The sequence below is a fragment of the Ascaphus truei genome (genome assembly GCF_040206685.1).
Source record: "Ascaphus truei isolate aAscTru1 chromosome 3 unlocalized genomic scaffold, aAscTru1.hap1 SUPER_3_unloc_1, whole genome shotgun sequence".
Classification (NCBI taxonomy): domain Eukaryota; kingdom Metazoa; phylum Chordata; class Amphibia; order Anura; family Ascaphidae; genus Ascaphus; species Ascaphus truei.
The window spans coordinates 1051084-1066239 of record NW_027453821.1 but is presented as its reverse complement, the minus strand read 5'-3'; the positions used below and the strand labels follow the sequence as shown (position 1 = coordinate 1066239).

The 15156-nt window shown below is 46.9% G+C and overlaps 1 protein-coding gene across 4 annotated transcripts in view; it reads right to left on the bottom strand.

The window, feature by feature from the left end:
• Positions 1–15156, bottom strand: part of LOC142473313 (glucose-6-phosphate exchanger SLC37A1-like) — a 181407-nt gene that overhangs the window by 143059 nt on the left and 23192 nt on the right. For all 4 annotated transcript variants that reach the window (XM_075580513.1, XM_075580511.1, XM_075580510.1 and 1 more), the window contains 3 exons: positions 12758–12887; positions 12138–12216; positions 6192–6327 (listed from right to left, as the gene is read on the bottom strand). In XM_075580513.1, coding sequence (XP_075436628.1) covers positions 6192–6327; positions 12138–12216; positions 12758–12887 — 345 coding nt within the window. The remainder of the gene's footprint in view (positions 1–6191; positions 6328–12137; positions 12217–12757; positions 12888–15156) is intronic.

Sequence of the window (15156 nt, the reverse complement as noted above, 5' to 3'; positions counted from 1 at the left end):
ATATACAGGGGACGATGCCTCACCTGGATAAGGATGTAATAAGTGTGTATGTATAAATGGGGGGAGTGTATATACAAGTGGGGGGGGGGTGTATATATACAGGGGACGATGCCTCACCTGGATAATGATGTAATAAGTGTATGTATAAATGGGGGGAGTGTATATACAAGTGGGGGGGGGGGTGTATATATACAGGGGACGGTGCCTCACCTGGATAATGATGTAATACGTGTGTATGTATAAATGGGGGGAGTGTATATACAAATGGGGGGGGGTATATATACAGGGGACGGTGCCTCACCTGGATAAGGATGTAATACGTGTGTATGTATAAATGGGGGGAGTGTATATACAAATGGGGGGGGGGGTGTATATATACAGGGACGGTGCCTCACCTGGATAAGGATGTAATACGTGTGTATGTATAAATGGGGGGAGTGTATATACAAGTGGGGGGGGGGGTGTATATATACAGGGGACGGTGCCTCACCTGGATAAGGATGTAATAAGTGTGTATGTATAAATGGGGGGAGTGTATATACAAATGGGGGGGGGGTGTATATATACAGGGGACGGTGCCTCACCTGGATAAGGATGTAATACGTGTGTATATATAAATGGGGGGAGTGTATATACAAGTGGGGGGGGGTGTATATATACAGGGACGGTGCCTCACCTGGATAAGGATGTAATATGTGTGTATGTATAAATGGGGGGAGTGTATATACAAGTGGGTGGGGGGGTATATATACAGGGGACGGTGCCTCACCTGGATAATGATGTAATACGTGTGTATGTATAAATGGGGGGAGTGTATATACAAGTGGGGGGGGGGGTGTATACAGGGGACGGTGCCTCACCTGGATAAGGATGTAATACGTGTGTATGTATAAATGGGGGGGGGAGTGTATATACAAGTGGGGGGGGGGGTGTATATACAGGGGACGGTGCCTCACCTGGATAAGGATGTAATAAGTGTGTATGTATAAATGGGGGGAGTGTATATACAAGTGGGGGGGGGGGGGTGTATACAGGGGACGGTGCCTCACCTGGATAAGGATGTAATACGTGTGTATGTATAAATGGGGGGAGTGTATATACAAGTGGGGGGGGTGTATATACAAGTGGGGGGGTGTATATATAGAGGGGATGGTGCTTCACCTGGATAATGATGTAATACGTGTGTATGTATAAATGGGGGGAGTGTATATACAAGTGGGGGGGGGGGTATATATACAGGGGATGGTGCCTCACCTAGATAAGGATGTAATACGTGTGTATGTATAAATGGGGGGAGTGTATATACAAGTGGGGGGGGGTGTATATATACAGGGGACGGTGCCGCACCTGGATAATGATGTAATAAGTGTGTATGTATAAATGGGGGGGGGAGTGTATATACAAGTGGGGGGGGGGGTGTATATATACAGGGGATGGTGCCTCTCCTGGATAATGATGTAATACGTGTGTATGTATAAATGGGGGAGTGTATATACAAGTGGGGGGGGGGGGGCGTATATACAGGGGACGGTGCCTCACCTGGATAAGGATGTAATATGTGTGTATGTATAAATGGGGGGGGGTATATATACAGGGGACGGTGCCTCACCTGGATAATGATGTAATAAGTGTGTACAGTATGTATAAATGGGGGGAGTGTATATACAAGTGGGGGGGGATGTATATATACAGGGGACGGTCCCTCACCTAGATAAGGATGTAATACGTGTGTATGTATAAATGGGGGGAGTGTATATACAAGTGGGGGGGGGTGTATATATACAGGGGACGGTGCCTCACCTGGATAAGGATGTAATTAGTGTGTATGTATAAATGGGGGGAGTGTATATACAAGTGGGGGGGGGGGGGTGTATATATACAGGGGACGGTGCTTCACCTGGATAAGGATGTAATTAGTGTGTATGTATAAATGGGGGGAGTGTATATACAAGTGGGGGGGGGGGGTGTATATATACAGGGACGGTGCCTCACCTGGATAATGATGTAATACGTGAGTATGTATAAATGGGGGGCATGTATATACAAGTGGGGGGGGGTGTATACAGGGGATGGTGCCTCACCTGGATAAGGATGTAATACGTGTGTACGTATAAATGGGGGGAGTGTATATACAAATGGGGGGGGGGGGGTGTATATATACAGGGGACGGTGCCTCACCTGGATAAGGATGTAATACGTGTGTATGTATAAATGGGGGGAGTGTATATACAAATGGGGGGGGGGTGTATATATACAGGAACGGTTCCTCACCTGGATAAGGATGTAATAAGTGTGTATTTATAAATGGGGGGTGTATATACAAGTGGGGGGGGGGTGTATATATACAGGGGACGGTGCCTCACCTGGATAAGGATGTAATAAGTGTGTATGTATAAATGGGGGGAGTGTATATACAAATGGGGGGGGTATATATACAGGGTGCCTCACCTGGATAAGGATGTAATATGTGTATGTATAAATGGGGGGAGTGTATATACAAGTGGGGGGGGGGTGTATATATACAGGGGACGGTGCCTCACCTGGATAATGATGTAATAAGTGTGTATGTATAAATGGGGGGGGGAGTGTATATACAAGTGGGGGGGTGTATATATACAGGGGACGGTGCCTCACCTGGATAAGGATGTAATACGTGTGTATGTATAAATGGGGGGAGTGTATATACAAGTGGGGGGGGGTATATATACAGGGACGATGCCTCACCTGGATAAGGATGTAATACGTGTGTATGTATAAATGGGGGGAGTGTATATACAAGTGGGGGGGGTATATATACAGGGGACGGTGCCTCACCTGGATAAGGATGTAATAAGTGTGTATGTATAAATGGGGGGAGTGTATATACAAGTGGGGGGGGGTATATATACAGGGGACGGTGCCTCACCTGGATAATGATGTAATACGTGTGTATGTATAAATGGGGGGAGTGTATATACAAGTGGGGGGGGTATATATACAGGGGACGGTGCCTCACCTGGATAAGGATGTAATAAGTGTGTATGTATAAATGGGGGGAGTGTATATACATGTGGGGGGGGTGTATATATACAGGGGACGATGCCTCACCTGGATAATGATGTAATAAGTGTGTATGTATAAATGGGGGGAGTGTATATACAAATGGGGCGGGGGGGTGTATACAGGGGACGGTGCCTCACCTGGATAAGGATGTAATACGTGTGTATGTATAAATGGGGGGAGTGTATATACAAGTGGGGGGGGGGTATATATACAGGGGACGGTGCCTCACCTGGATAAGGATGTAATAAGTGTGTATGTATAAATGGGGGGAGTGTATATACAAATGGGGGGGGGGGGTGTATATATACAGGGACGGTGCCTCACCTGGATAATGATGTAATACGTGTGTATGTATAAATGGGGGGAGTGTATATACAAGTGGGGGGGGGGGGTGTATATATACAGGGGACGGTGCCTCACCTGGATAAGGATGTAATAAGTGTGTATGTATAAATGGGGGGAGTGTATATACAAGTGGGGGGGGGGGGTGTATATACAGGGACGATGCCTCACCTGGATAAGGATGTAATATGTGTATGTATAAATGGGGGGAGTGTATATACAAGTGGGGGGGGTGTATATATACAGGGGACGGTGCCTCACCTGGATAATGATGTAATACGTGTGTATGTATAAATGGGGGGAGTGTATATACAAGTGGGGGGGGTGTATATACAGGGACGATGCCTCACCTGGATAAGGATGTAATATGTGTATGTATAAATGGGGGGAGTGTATATACAAGTGGGGGGGGTGTATATATACAGGGGACGGTGCCTCACCTGGATAATGATGTAATACGTGTGTATGTATAAATGGGGGGAGTGTATATACAAGTGGGGGGGGTGTATATACAGGGACGATGCCTCACCTGGATAAGGATGTAATATGTGTATGTATAAATGGGGGGAGTGTATATACAAGTGGGGGGGGTATATATACAGGGGACGGTGCCTCACCTGGATAATGATGTAATACGTGTGTATGTATAAATGGGGGGAGTGTATATACAAGTGGGGGGGGGGATTGTATATATACAGGGGACGGTGCCTCACCTGGATAAGGATGTAATACGTGTGTATGTATAAATGGGGGGAGTGTATATACAAGTGGGGGGGGTATATATACAGGGGACGGTGCCTCACCTGGATAATGATGTAATACGTGTGTATGTATAAATGGGGGGAGTGTATATACAAGTGGGGGGGGGATTGTATATATACAGGGGACGGTGCCTCACCTGGATAAGGATGTAATAAGTGTGTATGTATAAATGGGGGGAGTGTATATACAAGTGGGGGGGGGTGTATATATACAGGGGACGATGCCTCACCTGGATAATGATGTAATAAGTGTGTATGTATAAATGGGGGGGGGAGTGTATATACAAGTGGGGGGGGGATTGTATATATACAGGGGACGGTGCCTCACCTGGATAATGATGTGATACGTGTGTATGTATAAATGGGGGGAGTGTATATACAAGTGGGGGGTTGGGTGTTTATACAGGGGACGGTGCCTCACCTGGATAAGGATGTAATACGTGTGTATGTATAAATGGGGGGAGTGTATATACAAATGGGGGGGGGGTGTATATATACAGGGGACGGTGCCTCACCTGGATAAGGATGTAATAAGTGTGTATGTATAAATGGGGGGAGTGTATATACAAATGGGGGGGGGGGTGTATATATACAGGGACGGTGCCTCACCTGGATAAGGATGTAATAAGTGTGTATGTATAAATGGGGGGAGTGTATATACAAATGGGGGGGGGGGTGTATATATACAGGGACGGTGCCTCACCTGGATAATGATGTAATACGTGTGTATGTATAAATGGGGGGAGTGTATATACAAGTGGGGGGGGGGGGTGTATATATACAGGGGACGGTGCCTCACCTGGATAAGGATGTAATACGTGTGTATATATAAATGGGGGGAGTGTATATACAAGTGGGGGGGGGGGTGTATACAGGGGACGGTGCCTCACCTGGATAAAGATGTAATAAGTGTGTATGTATAAATGGGGGGAGTGTATATACAAGTGGGGGGGGGGGGTGTATACAGGGGACGGTGCCTCACCTGGATAATGATGTAATACGTGTGTATGTATAAATGGGGGGAGTGTATATACAAGTGGGGGGGGTGTATATACAAGTGGGGGGGGTGTATATATACAGGGGACGGTGCTTCACCTGGATAATGATGTAATACGTGTGTATGTATAAATGGGGGGAGTGTATATACAAGTGGGGGTGGGGGGTGTATATATACAGGGGACGGTGCCTCACCTAGATAAGGATGTAATACGTGTCTATGTATAAATGGGGGGAGTGTATATACAAGTGGGGGGGTGTATATATACAGAGGACGGTGCCTCACCTGGATAATGATGTAATATGTGTATGTATAAATGGGGGGAGTGTATATACAAGTGGGGGGGGGGTGTATACAGGGGACGGTGCCTCACCTGGATAATGATGTAATACGTGTGTATGTATAAATGGGGGGAGTGTATATACAAGTGGGGGGGGTGTATATACAAGTGGGGGGGGTGTATATATACAGGGGACGGTGCTTCACCTGGATAATGATGTAATACGTGTGTATGTATAAATGGGGGGAGTGTATATACAAGTGGGGGGGGGGGGTGTATATACAGGGGACGGTGCCTCACCTGGATAAGGAAGTAATAAGTGTGTATGTATAAATGGGGGGATTGTATATACAAGTGGTGGGGTGTATAGATACAGGGGACGGTGACTCACCTGGATAAGGATGTAATACGTGTGTATGTATAAATGGGGGGAGTGTATATACAAGTGGGGGGGGGGTATATATACAGGGGACGGTGCCTCACCTGGATAATGATGTAATAAGTGTGTATGTATAAATGGGGGGCGTGTATATACAAGTGGGGGGGGGGGGGTGTATATATACAGGGGACGGTGCCTCACCTGGATAAGGAAGTAATAAGTGTGTATGTATAAATGGGGGGAGTGTATATACAAGTGGGGGGGGGGGTGTATATATACAGGGGATGGTGCCTCACCTGGATAAGGAAGTAATAAGTGTGTATGTATAAATGGGGGGGTGTATATATATATATATATATATATATATATATACAGGGGACGGTGCCTCACCTGGATAATGATGTAATAAGACAGGTTATGGATGTTGTAGAAATATCCGAAGCCAAAGAGAACCGTAAAGAATCCGCTGGCGACCATTCCGCAGGAGAGGAAGTAACGCAGGGGTAACCGCTCCCCCATCATCCCGCTGAGGGGGGGGGGGAAGAGAGGGAAAATGTCACCTGAGATATACACACAAACCGTTTATAAACACATGTATATATACACACAGTGTTGTATATATATATATATATATGTGTGTGTGTGTGTGTATATATTTATATATATATATATTTGTATATATATATATATATATACACACGCACACACACACACACACACAAACAGTTACCTTTATAGATACACACTGTGTTACCTGAGACACACGTCTGTATTGATGCACACCGTGTTCCTGTATAGATACACAACTTGTTACCTGAGACACACACCTGTATATATGCACACCGTGTTACCTGAGACACACACTTGTTTAGATACACACCGTGTTACCTGAGACACACACCTGTATAGATACACACTGTGTTACTTGAGACACACACCTTTATAGATAAACACTGTATTCCCTGAGACACACAGCTTTATAGGTACACACCTGTATAGACGCACACCGTGTTCCTGTAGATACACACCTTGTTACCTGAGACACACACCTGCATATATGCACACCGTGTTACCTAAGACACACACCTGTATAGAGACACACTGTGTTACCTGAGACACTCACCTGTACAGATGCACACTATGTTACCTGAGATACACACCAGTATAGATGCACACAGTGTTAACTGAGACACATACCTGTATAGATACACACACTGTTACCTAAGACACACACCTGTATAGATACACACTGTGTTCCTGTATAGACACACCTGTATAGATACACACCTGTATAGATACTCACGATGTTACCTGAGACACACACCTGTATAGAAACACACCATATTACCTGAGACAAACACCTTTATAGATACACACGATGTCACCTTTAAAAACACACCTGTATAGATACACACCATGTTACCTGAGACACACATCTGTATAGATACACACTGTGTTCCTGTATAGACACACCCGTATAGATACACACTGTGTTACTTGAGACACACACCTGTATAGAAACACACCATGTTACCTGAGACAAATACCTTTATAGATACACACGATATCACCTGAAACACACACCTGTATAGAAACACACCGTGTTACCTGAGACACACACCTGTATAGATACACACCGTGTTGCCTGGGACACACACCTGTATAGATACACACCATGTTGCCTGGGACACACACCTGTATAGATACACACCATGTAACCTGAGACACACACCTGTATAGATACACACCATGTTGCCTGGGACACACACCTGTATAGATACACACCATGCTACCTGAGACACACACCTGTATAGATACACACCATGTTACCTGAGACACACTCCTGTATAGATACACACCATGTTACCTGTGACACACACCTGTATAGATACACACCGTGTTGCCTGGGACACACACCTGTATAGATACACACCATGTTACCTGAGACACACACCTGTATAGATACACACCATGTTGCATGGGACACACACCTGTATAGATACACACCATGCTACCTAAGACACACACCTGTATAGATACACACCATGTTACCTGTGACACACACCTGTATAGATACACACCATGTTACCTGAGACACACACCTGTATAGATACACACATGCTACCTGAGACACACACCTGTATAGATACACACCGTGTTGCCTGGGACACACACCTGTATAGATACACACCATGTTACTTGAAACACACACCTGTATAGATACACACCATGTTGCCTGGGGGACACACCTGTATAGATACACACCATGTTACCTGAGACACACACCTGTATAGATACACACCATGTTGCCTGAGACACACACCTGTATAGATACACACTGTGTTGCCTGGGACACACACCTGTATAGATACACACCATGTTACCTGAGACACACACCTGTATAGATACACACCATGTTACCTGAGACACACACCTGTATAGATACACACCGTGTTGCCTGGCACACACAACTGTATAGATACCGTGTTGCCTGGGACACACACCTGTATAGATACACACCATGTTACCTGAGACACACACCTGTAGAGATACACATCGTGATGCCTCGGACACACACCTGTATAGATGCACACCATGTTACCTGAGACACACACCTGTATAGATACACACCATGTTGCCTGAGACACACAACTGTATAGATACACACCATGTTACCTGAGACACACACCTGTATAGATACACACCGTGATGCCTGGGACACACACCTGTATAGATACACACCGTGTTGCCTGGGACACACACCTGTATAGATACACACCATGTTACCTGAGACACACACCTGTATAGATACACACCATGTTACCTGAGACACACACCTGTATAGATACACACTGTGATGCCTGGGACACACATACTTTCCTAGAGAGGGAACCTTAGAAGGGCCACAGCTGTGTGGAAGAAACACTTCCCACCCTTTGCTACAGGAGGAAGGTGCGTGGTCACTCATGGCCCAAGAGCCCTAGTAAAGGGACTCACTGGGGAGAGTACCACTTTGGGATTTCCCCAACGCCAGTCCCACGCTTGGCACACCAGACCCCCATTGTAGGGGATAGAGAGACCCTGCACAGGATGACAGGTAATGGGCGCCTCGATAGACATTGAGGGTAAATGAGAGACACATTCCCATCCCCAATGTCCTCCTGTAATGATGTGACAAAGCCATGTGTACCTCCCTGGTCAGCTCTCTGAGGCCCACGGAAGAAACCTGTACGTATGAAAACCTGTCCTGTCAATAAAACCTGTCAAAGTTCTGGGCGCCCTTTATTATCAACCATCAACACCAGCACCCACAAGGAACGGTATGTGAGTCTGGGCACCAACATCTGCACCTTTCCACACTACCTCACTGCAACAACTCCTTTCGAGCCGGACAAGGAGCGGTTACTTTGGCGCCTGACGTGGGGCAGGGTAAGCTAAAGAAATTTGTTGTGTTTTGAATGTTTTGGAACGCAGAGTATGTTCTGTCATTTTTAATGTTGTGGACTCTGCTGTGTGCTTTGCTGAAGGAACTGTTTGTGCAAGAATACAGAAAAGTTGTGGGCTTGTCATTCCCGCTACCGCAAAGATTTCCCGCCCAAAACAACATCGTTTCGCAAAAGCAATGCGCAAGGTTGCTTGCCGGGATGAGGCGAAAGCTGCGGCCGCACCCTCGCTGGACCGCTTCTGCCCCATTTTCTCCCATTCGGAGGGCAGCTCAGAAGAGGGTCCTGTGTCGCTCCATCTTCCGGAGGACCCCGTTGTTCTCTTTTTCTCCCAGTGGGAAGCCGCTTTCAAGCCACTTTCTCCGATGCGGAGGGTAGCTGTTTGTTTTGCTGGATGTGCTGGTGGAGGTCTCTGTAGACACTGCTACGAGGTCAGCATTTCCATTCCAGATCCGGATCCTTCCGCTGATCCATTTTCTCTGGATGTGCTGGTGGAGGTCTCCGTAGACACTGCTACGAGGTCAGCATTTCCATTCCAGATCCGGATCCTTCCGCTGATCCGTTTTCTCTGGATGTGCTGGTGGAGGTCTCCGTAGACACTGCTACGAGGTCAGCATTCCGCTGATCCATTTTCTCTGGATGTGCTGGTGGAGGTCTCTGTAGACACTGCTACGAGGTCAGCATTTCCATTCCAGATCCGGGTCCTTCCGCTGATCCGTTTTCTCTGGATGTCCTGGAGGTAAAAGCTTCCTATTTTGCCTGAAAATCGCTGCCGCGTTCTGACCCTGTGATGGTGGTGGGGCCTCTGGCCTGGGGATCACCGTTGTCCCCCGGTGCGAGCACGCGCATTACTTTGCACACTGGAGTGGGCCCCGTTGCTTCGGTAGCACCTGAATGTGAATTCTGTCCCACCTCTCCTGACTGTGAGAAGGACAAACCTCTGGCCATGGCATGATTTAATGTTTCACGGGTTAGGGTTAGGACCTCTGGCCATGGCATGATTTAATGTTTCACGGGTTAGGGTTAGAACCTCTGGCCATGGCATGATTTAATGTTTCACGGGTTAGGGTTAGAACCTCTGGCCATGGCATGATTTAATGTTTCATGGGTTAGGGTTAGGACTTCTGGCCATGGCATGATTTAATGTTTCATGGGTTAGGGTTAGGACCTCTGGCCATGGCATGATTTAATGTTTCATGGGTTAGGGTTAGAACCTCTGGCCATGGCATGATTTAATGTTTCATGGGTTAGGGTTAGAACCTCTGGCCATGGCATGATTTAATGTTTCATGGGTTAGGGTTAGAACCTCTGGCCATGGCATGATTTAATGTTTCATGGGTTAGGGTTAGGACCTCTGGCCATGGCATGATTTAATGTTTCATGGGTTAGGGTTAGGACCTCTGGCCATGGCATGATTTAATGTTTCATGGGTTAGGGTTAGGACCTCTGGCCATGGCATGATTTAATGTTTCATGGGTTAGGGTTAGAACCTCTGGCCATGGCATGATTTAATGTTTCATGGGTTAGGGTTAGAACCTCTGGCCATGGCATGATTTAATGTTTCACGGGTTAGGGTTAGGACCTCTGGCCATGGCATGATTTAATGTTTCATGGGTTAGGGTTAGAACCTCTGGCCATGGCATGATTTAATGTTTCATGGGTTAGGGTTAGAACCTCTGGCCATGGCATGATTTAATGTTTCATGGGTTAGGGTTAGGACTTCTGGCCATGGCATGATTTAATGTTTCATGGGTTAGGGTTAGGACCTCTGGCCATGGCATGATTTAATGTTTCATGGGTTAGGGTTAGAACCTCTGGCCATGGCATGATTTAATGTTTCATGGGTTAGGGTTAGAACCTCTGGCCATGGCATGATTTAATGTTTCATGGGTATGTGCGGCACCCATATGTGTGCTATGTTGAATATGACATGTGTAAACTATTGCTTGCACATATTGTATCATTCATATATGTTCCTGCCCGGGGTTATCCCACATAGTTAGGATCCCGCGCAGGTGGTGGCGCTGTCACCGATCGTTCCAGGCTCACCACAGGCTCCCAGCGGCGGAGGCCCAGACCTCCACACACGGAAAAGACAGGTCTGCAACCCCGCCTTTCACCATTATCACCCAGTACACAATGCTTGCACTGCAGCAAGGGATTCTGGGAAATGACATGCAAATGAGCACACAGTGCCACCTTTTGCTTCAAAACCATATAACATAGTCCCCTGTAAGCTTTTGCTTGCTGCATTTCACAGCTTTAAGCACAGCCTGGGTTAAGATGCATAGCCAGGTAACCCACCCACAGACCGCCGTTTCGACCTTAATGGGTCTCCTCAGTGTGGGGTTGGTTATTCTTGCTATGCAAAATGAAGCAGGGACAGGTTTCACCACACTTAGTTAAGTTATGGTGGGTAAAAAAAGTGACAAAAACCTGCTATATGCTTTACTGTGGATATATACACACACACACACACACACACACACACACACACACACACACACACACACACACACACACACACACACACACACACACACACACACACACACAGTGACACACACACACACACACACACACACACATACACACACACACACACACAGTGACACACACACACACACACACACACACACACACACACACACACACACACACACACACACACACACACACACACACACACACAGTGACACACACAGTGACACACACACACACACACACACACACACACACACACACACACACACACACACACACACACACACACACACACACACACACACACACAGTGACACACACAGTGACACACACACACACACACAGTGACACACACACACACACACACACACACACACACAGTGACACACACACACACACACACACATACCTGAGGAACATCCCCACTGCGTACGCGCACAGGAAGGAATAATCCAAAGCTCCCAGCAGCTGCTTATAATTCTTCTTATCTGAGAAATAAAGACACAGGGTGAGAGAGGGGGGGGGATGGGGGTGAGGGGAGGAAAGAGGAGAGGAGGGGGGAGGGAAGAAGAAAGGGGAGGAGGTGGGAGGGGAGAGGAGGTGGGAGGGGAGAGGGGAGGGGAGGTGGGAGGGGAGAGGTGGGAGGGGAGAGGGGGAGGGGAGAGGTGGGAGGGGAGAGGGGGAGGGGAGAGGTGGGAGGGGAGATGGGGGGGGAGTGGGAGAGGGAGAGAGATAAAGGGGGGAGAGAGAAATGGGAGGGAGAGAGGGATAGAGAAGAAGATAGAAATAAGGGGGTGAGAGAAAGAGGTAGGGTGCGAGATGGAGGGAGAGCGAGATGAGAGAAGAGAAATGGGGGAGACAGAGAGAGGTGGAGAGTGTGGGATAGAGATGTGAGAGAGAGGAAGATGGAAGGAGAGTGAGAAAGGGGAGAGAGAGAGGCAGAGAAACTGAGGAAGAGAGGTGAGAGAATGAATAACTGATGGGGTAAGAGAAATATAGTGGGGGATGTGACTGATTTCGGCATCTCACCAAACGGGGCCCACCCGCAGCGTGACGCGTTGTGCCCCGTATGCAGCGGAGACTCATTCAGGATAACAAACTCCTTGTAACTGTGAAGCTCAACCTCATGGGGCTCCGAGCAGTGTCTGTGCAGCTCTCCCTGCAAAACAGAGACGTACCTAGTATAACTGGGGTCAAACACATATGCGCAGGCGTGAATGGGTCACTCCCCCACATACACAATACATACTAACTAGTGTCCTACACATATACGCAGGGCGTGAATGGGTTACTCCCCCACATACACAATACATACTAACTAGTGTCCTACACATATACGCAGGGCGTGAATGGGTTACTCCCCCACATACACAATACATACTAACTAGTGTCCTACACATATACGCAGGGCGTGAATGGGTTACTCCCCCACATACACAATACATACTAACTACTGTCCTACACATATACGCAGGGTGTGAATGGGTTACTCCCCCACATACACAATACATACTAACTAGTGTCCTACACATATACGCAGGGTGTGAATGGGTTACTCCCCCACATACACAATACATACTAACTACTGTCCTACACATATACGCAGGGTGTGAATGGGTTACTCCCCCACATACACAATACATACTAACTAGTGTCCTACACATATACGCAGGGCGTGAATGGGTTACTCCCCCACATACACAATACATACTAACTAGTGTCCTACACATATACGCAGGGCGTGAATGGGTTACTCCCCCACATACACAATACATACTAACTAGTGTCCTACACATATACGCAGGGTGTGAATGGGTTACTCCCCCACATACACAAAAAAACAGTCAGTTACCGGGTATAGGGCAAATAATGGGATACGTTAGAGGAAAAGTTTTAGGGAGCAGTTATGGGAGAAGTTATAGGAACAGTTAGGGGAGGAGCTATAGGGAGTGCCTATAGGAACAGTTAGGGAGGAGCTACAGGGTACCTATAGGAGCACTTAGTGGAGGAGTTATATAGAGCAGTTAGGGTTATAGGAAGGTTAGAGGAGCAGTTACAGGAGAAGTTAAAAGGAGTGATTATAGGAGCTGTTAGGGGAGAAGATATGTGAAGTGGTTAAATGAGCAGTTTGGGGAGAAGTTATAGGGAGTGGGTATAGGAGCCGTTATGAAAGGAGTTATAGGGAGCGGGTATAGGAGCAGTTATGAAAGGAGTTATAGGGAGCGGGTATAGGAGCAGTTAAGGGAATCCTGTATCATTCACCCTTTGCTGTGTGTATTTTAGTATCTGCAACTGAAACAATCCTAGCTAAATCCCATATTTGAATCTTGTGTCGTTCACCCCTTGCTGTCTCATTCACCACTTAATTAAATTAAGCTTTCACACCTAGGCAGGGAACACCCTGTGTAGAAAAACCATCTGTTTGAATGTGCCTCACATGTGCTAATTAAGCAGGCTGGACCTAACTGTCAGGTGATGTGTTCGGCCCATATATACCCTGGCAGAATAGCCCTAAGCTGCCTGCAGCCCATATATACTCTGGCAGAATAGCCCTAAGCTGCCTGCAGCCCATATATACCCTGGCAGAATAGCCCTAAGCTGCCTGCAGGCCGTCTCCAAGTAGCACATTGTAAGTAGCAAAAAAACTGAAGTTAAAAAGGAGTGAACAAGTGGACAACACCTCCTGGCCCTGATTCCTGGATCTACGCTGGAAAGGAGGATATTATCTATCCCAGACTGCACATCTCAGCACGTTACTATCGCTGTGATGCTGCCTTTACTATTTATATTTGTTCTGACCTCACTTCTTTTCAAACTATGCTCTTCCTTCTACCAGCCTCCTTATGTCTCTAACTCTATTCATATATCAGGAAGATCCCAACATGTGTCCATCTCAGACTCTAACTCCAACCCCCTGGATATCACCTGTGGTGTCCCGCAAGGCTCTGTTCTGGGGCCCCTACTCTTCTCAGTGTTCATTAATGATCTTCCCACAGCTTGTAAGGAAGCCTCAATACACATGTATGCAGATGACACAATCCTATATGCACACAGCCATAGCCTCTCTGACCTTCAACACATACTTCAGTCTGACTTTTTGAGACTCGAAAACTGGATTTCCCAAAACAAACTGTTTTTAAACACTGACAAGACGGTAACAATGGTATTTGGGACCAAGACTAAATTTGTAAAGCTTCCAGTGACTGAGCTCCTGATTAGAACCAACGCTAAAACCACCCTAACACCTGTCACTAGTTTTAAATACCTGGGCTTATGGTTTGTGTTAGGTCCAGTCTACCTGACCAGACCTTAGAGCAGGCAACTTCTTCTACTCGACCCGGGGAGATTCATCACGCAGCTGCTATATGCTTCTGGTCTCAGATATGATAGTCGAGCTCGGAGAAGCAAAGATTCAATGCACACAATGC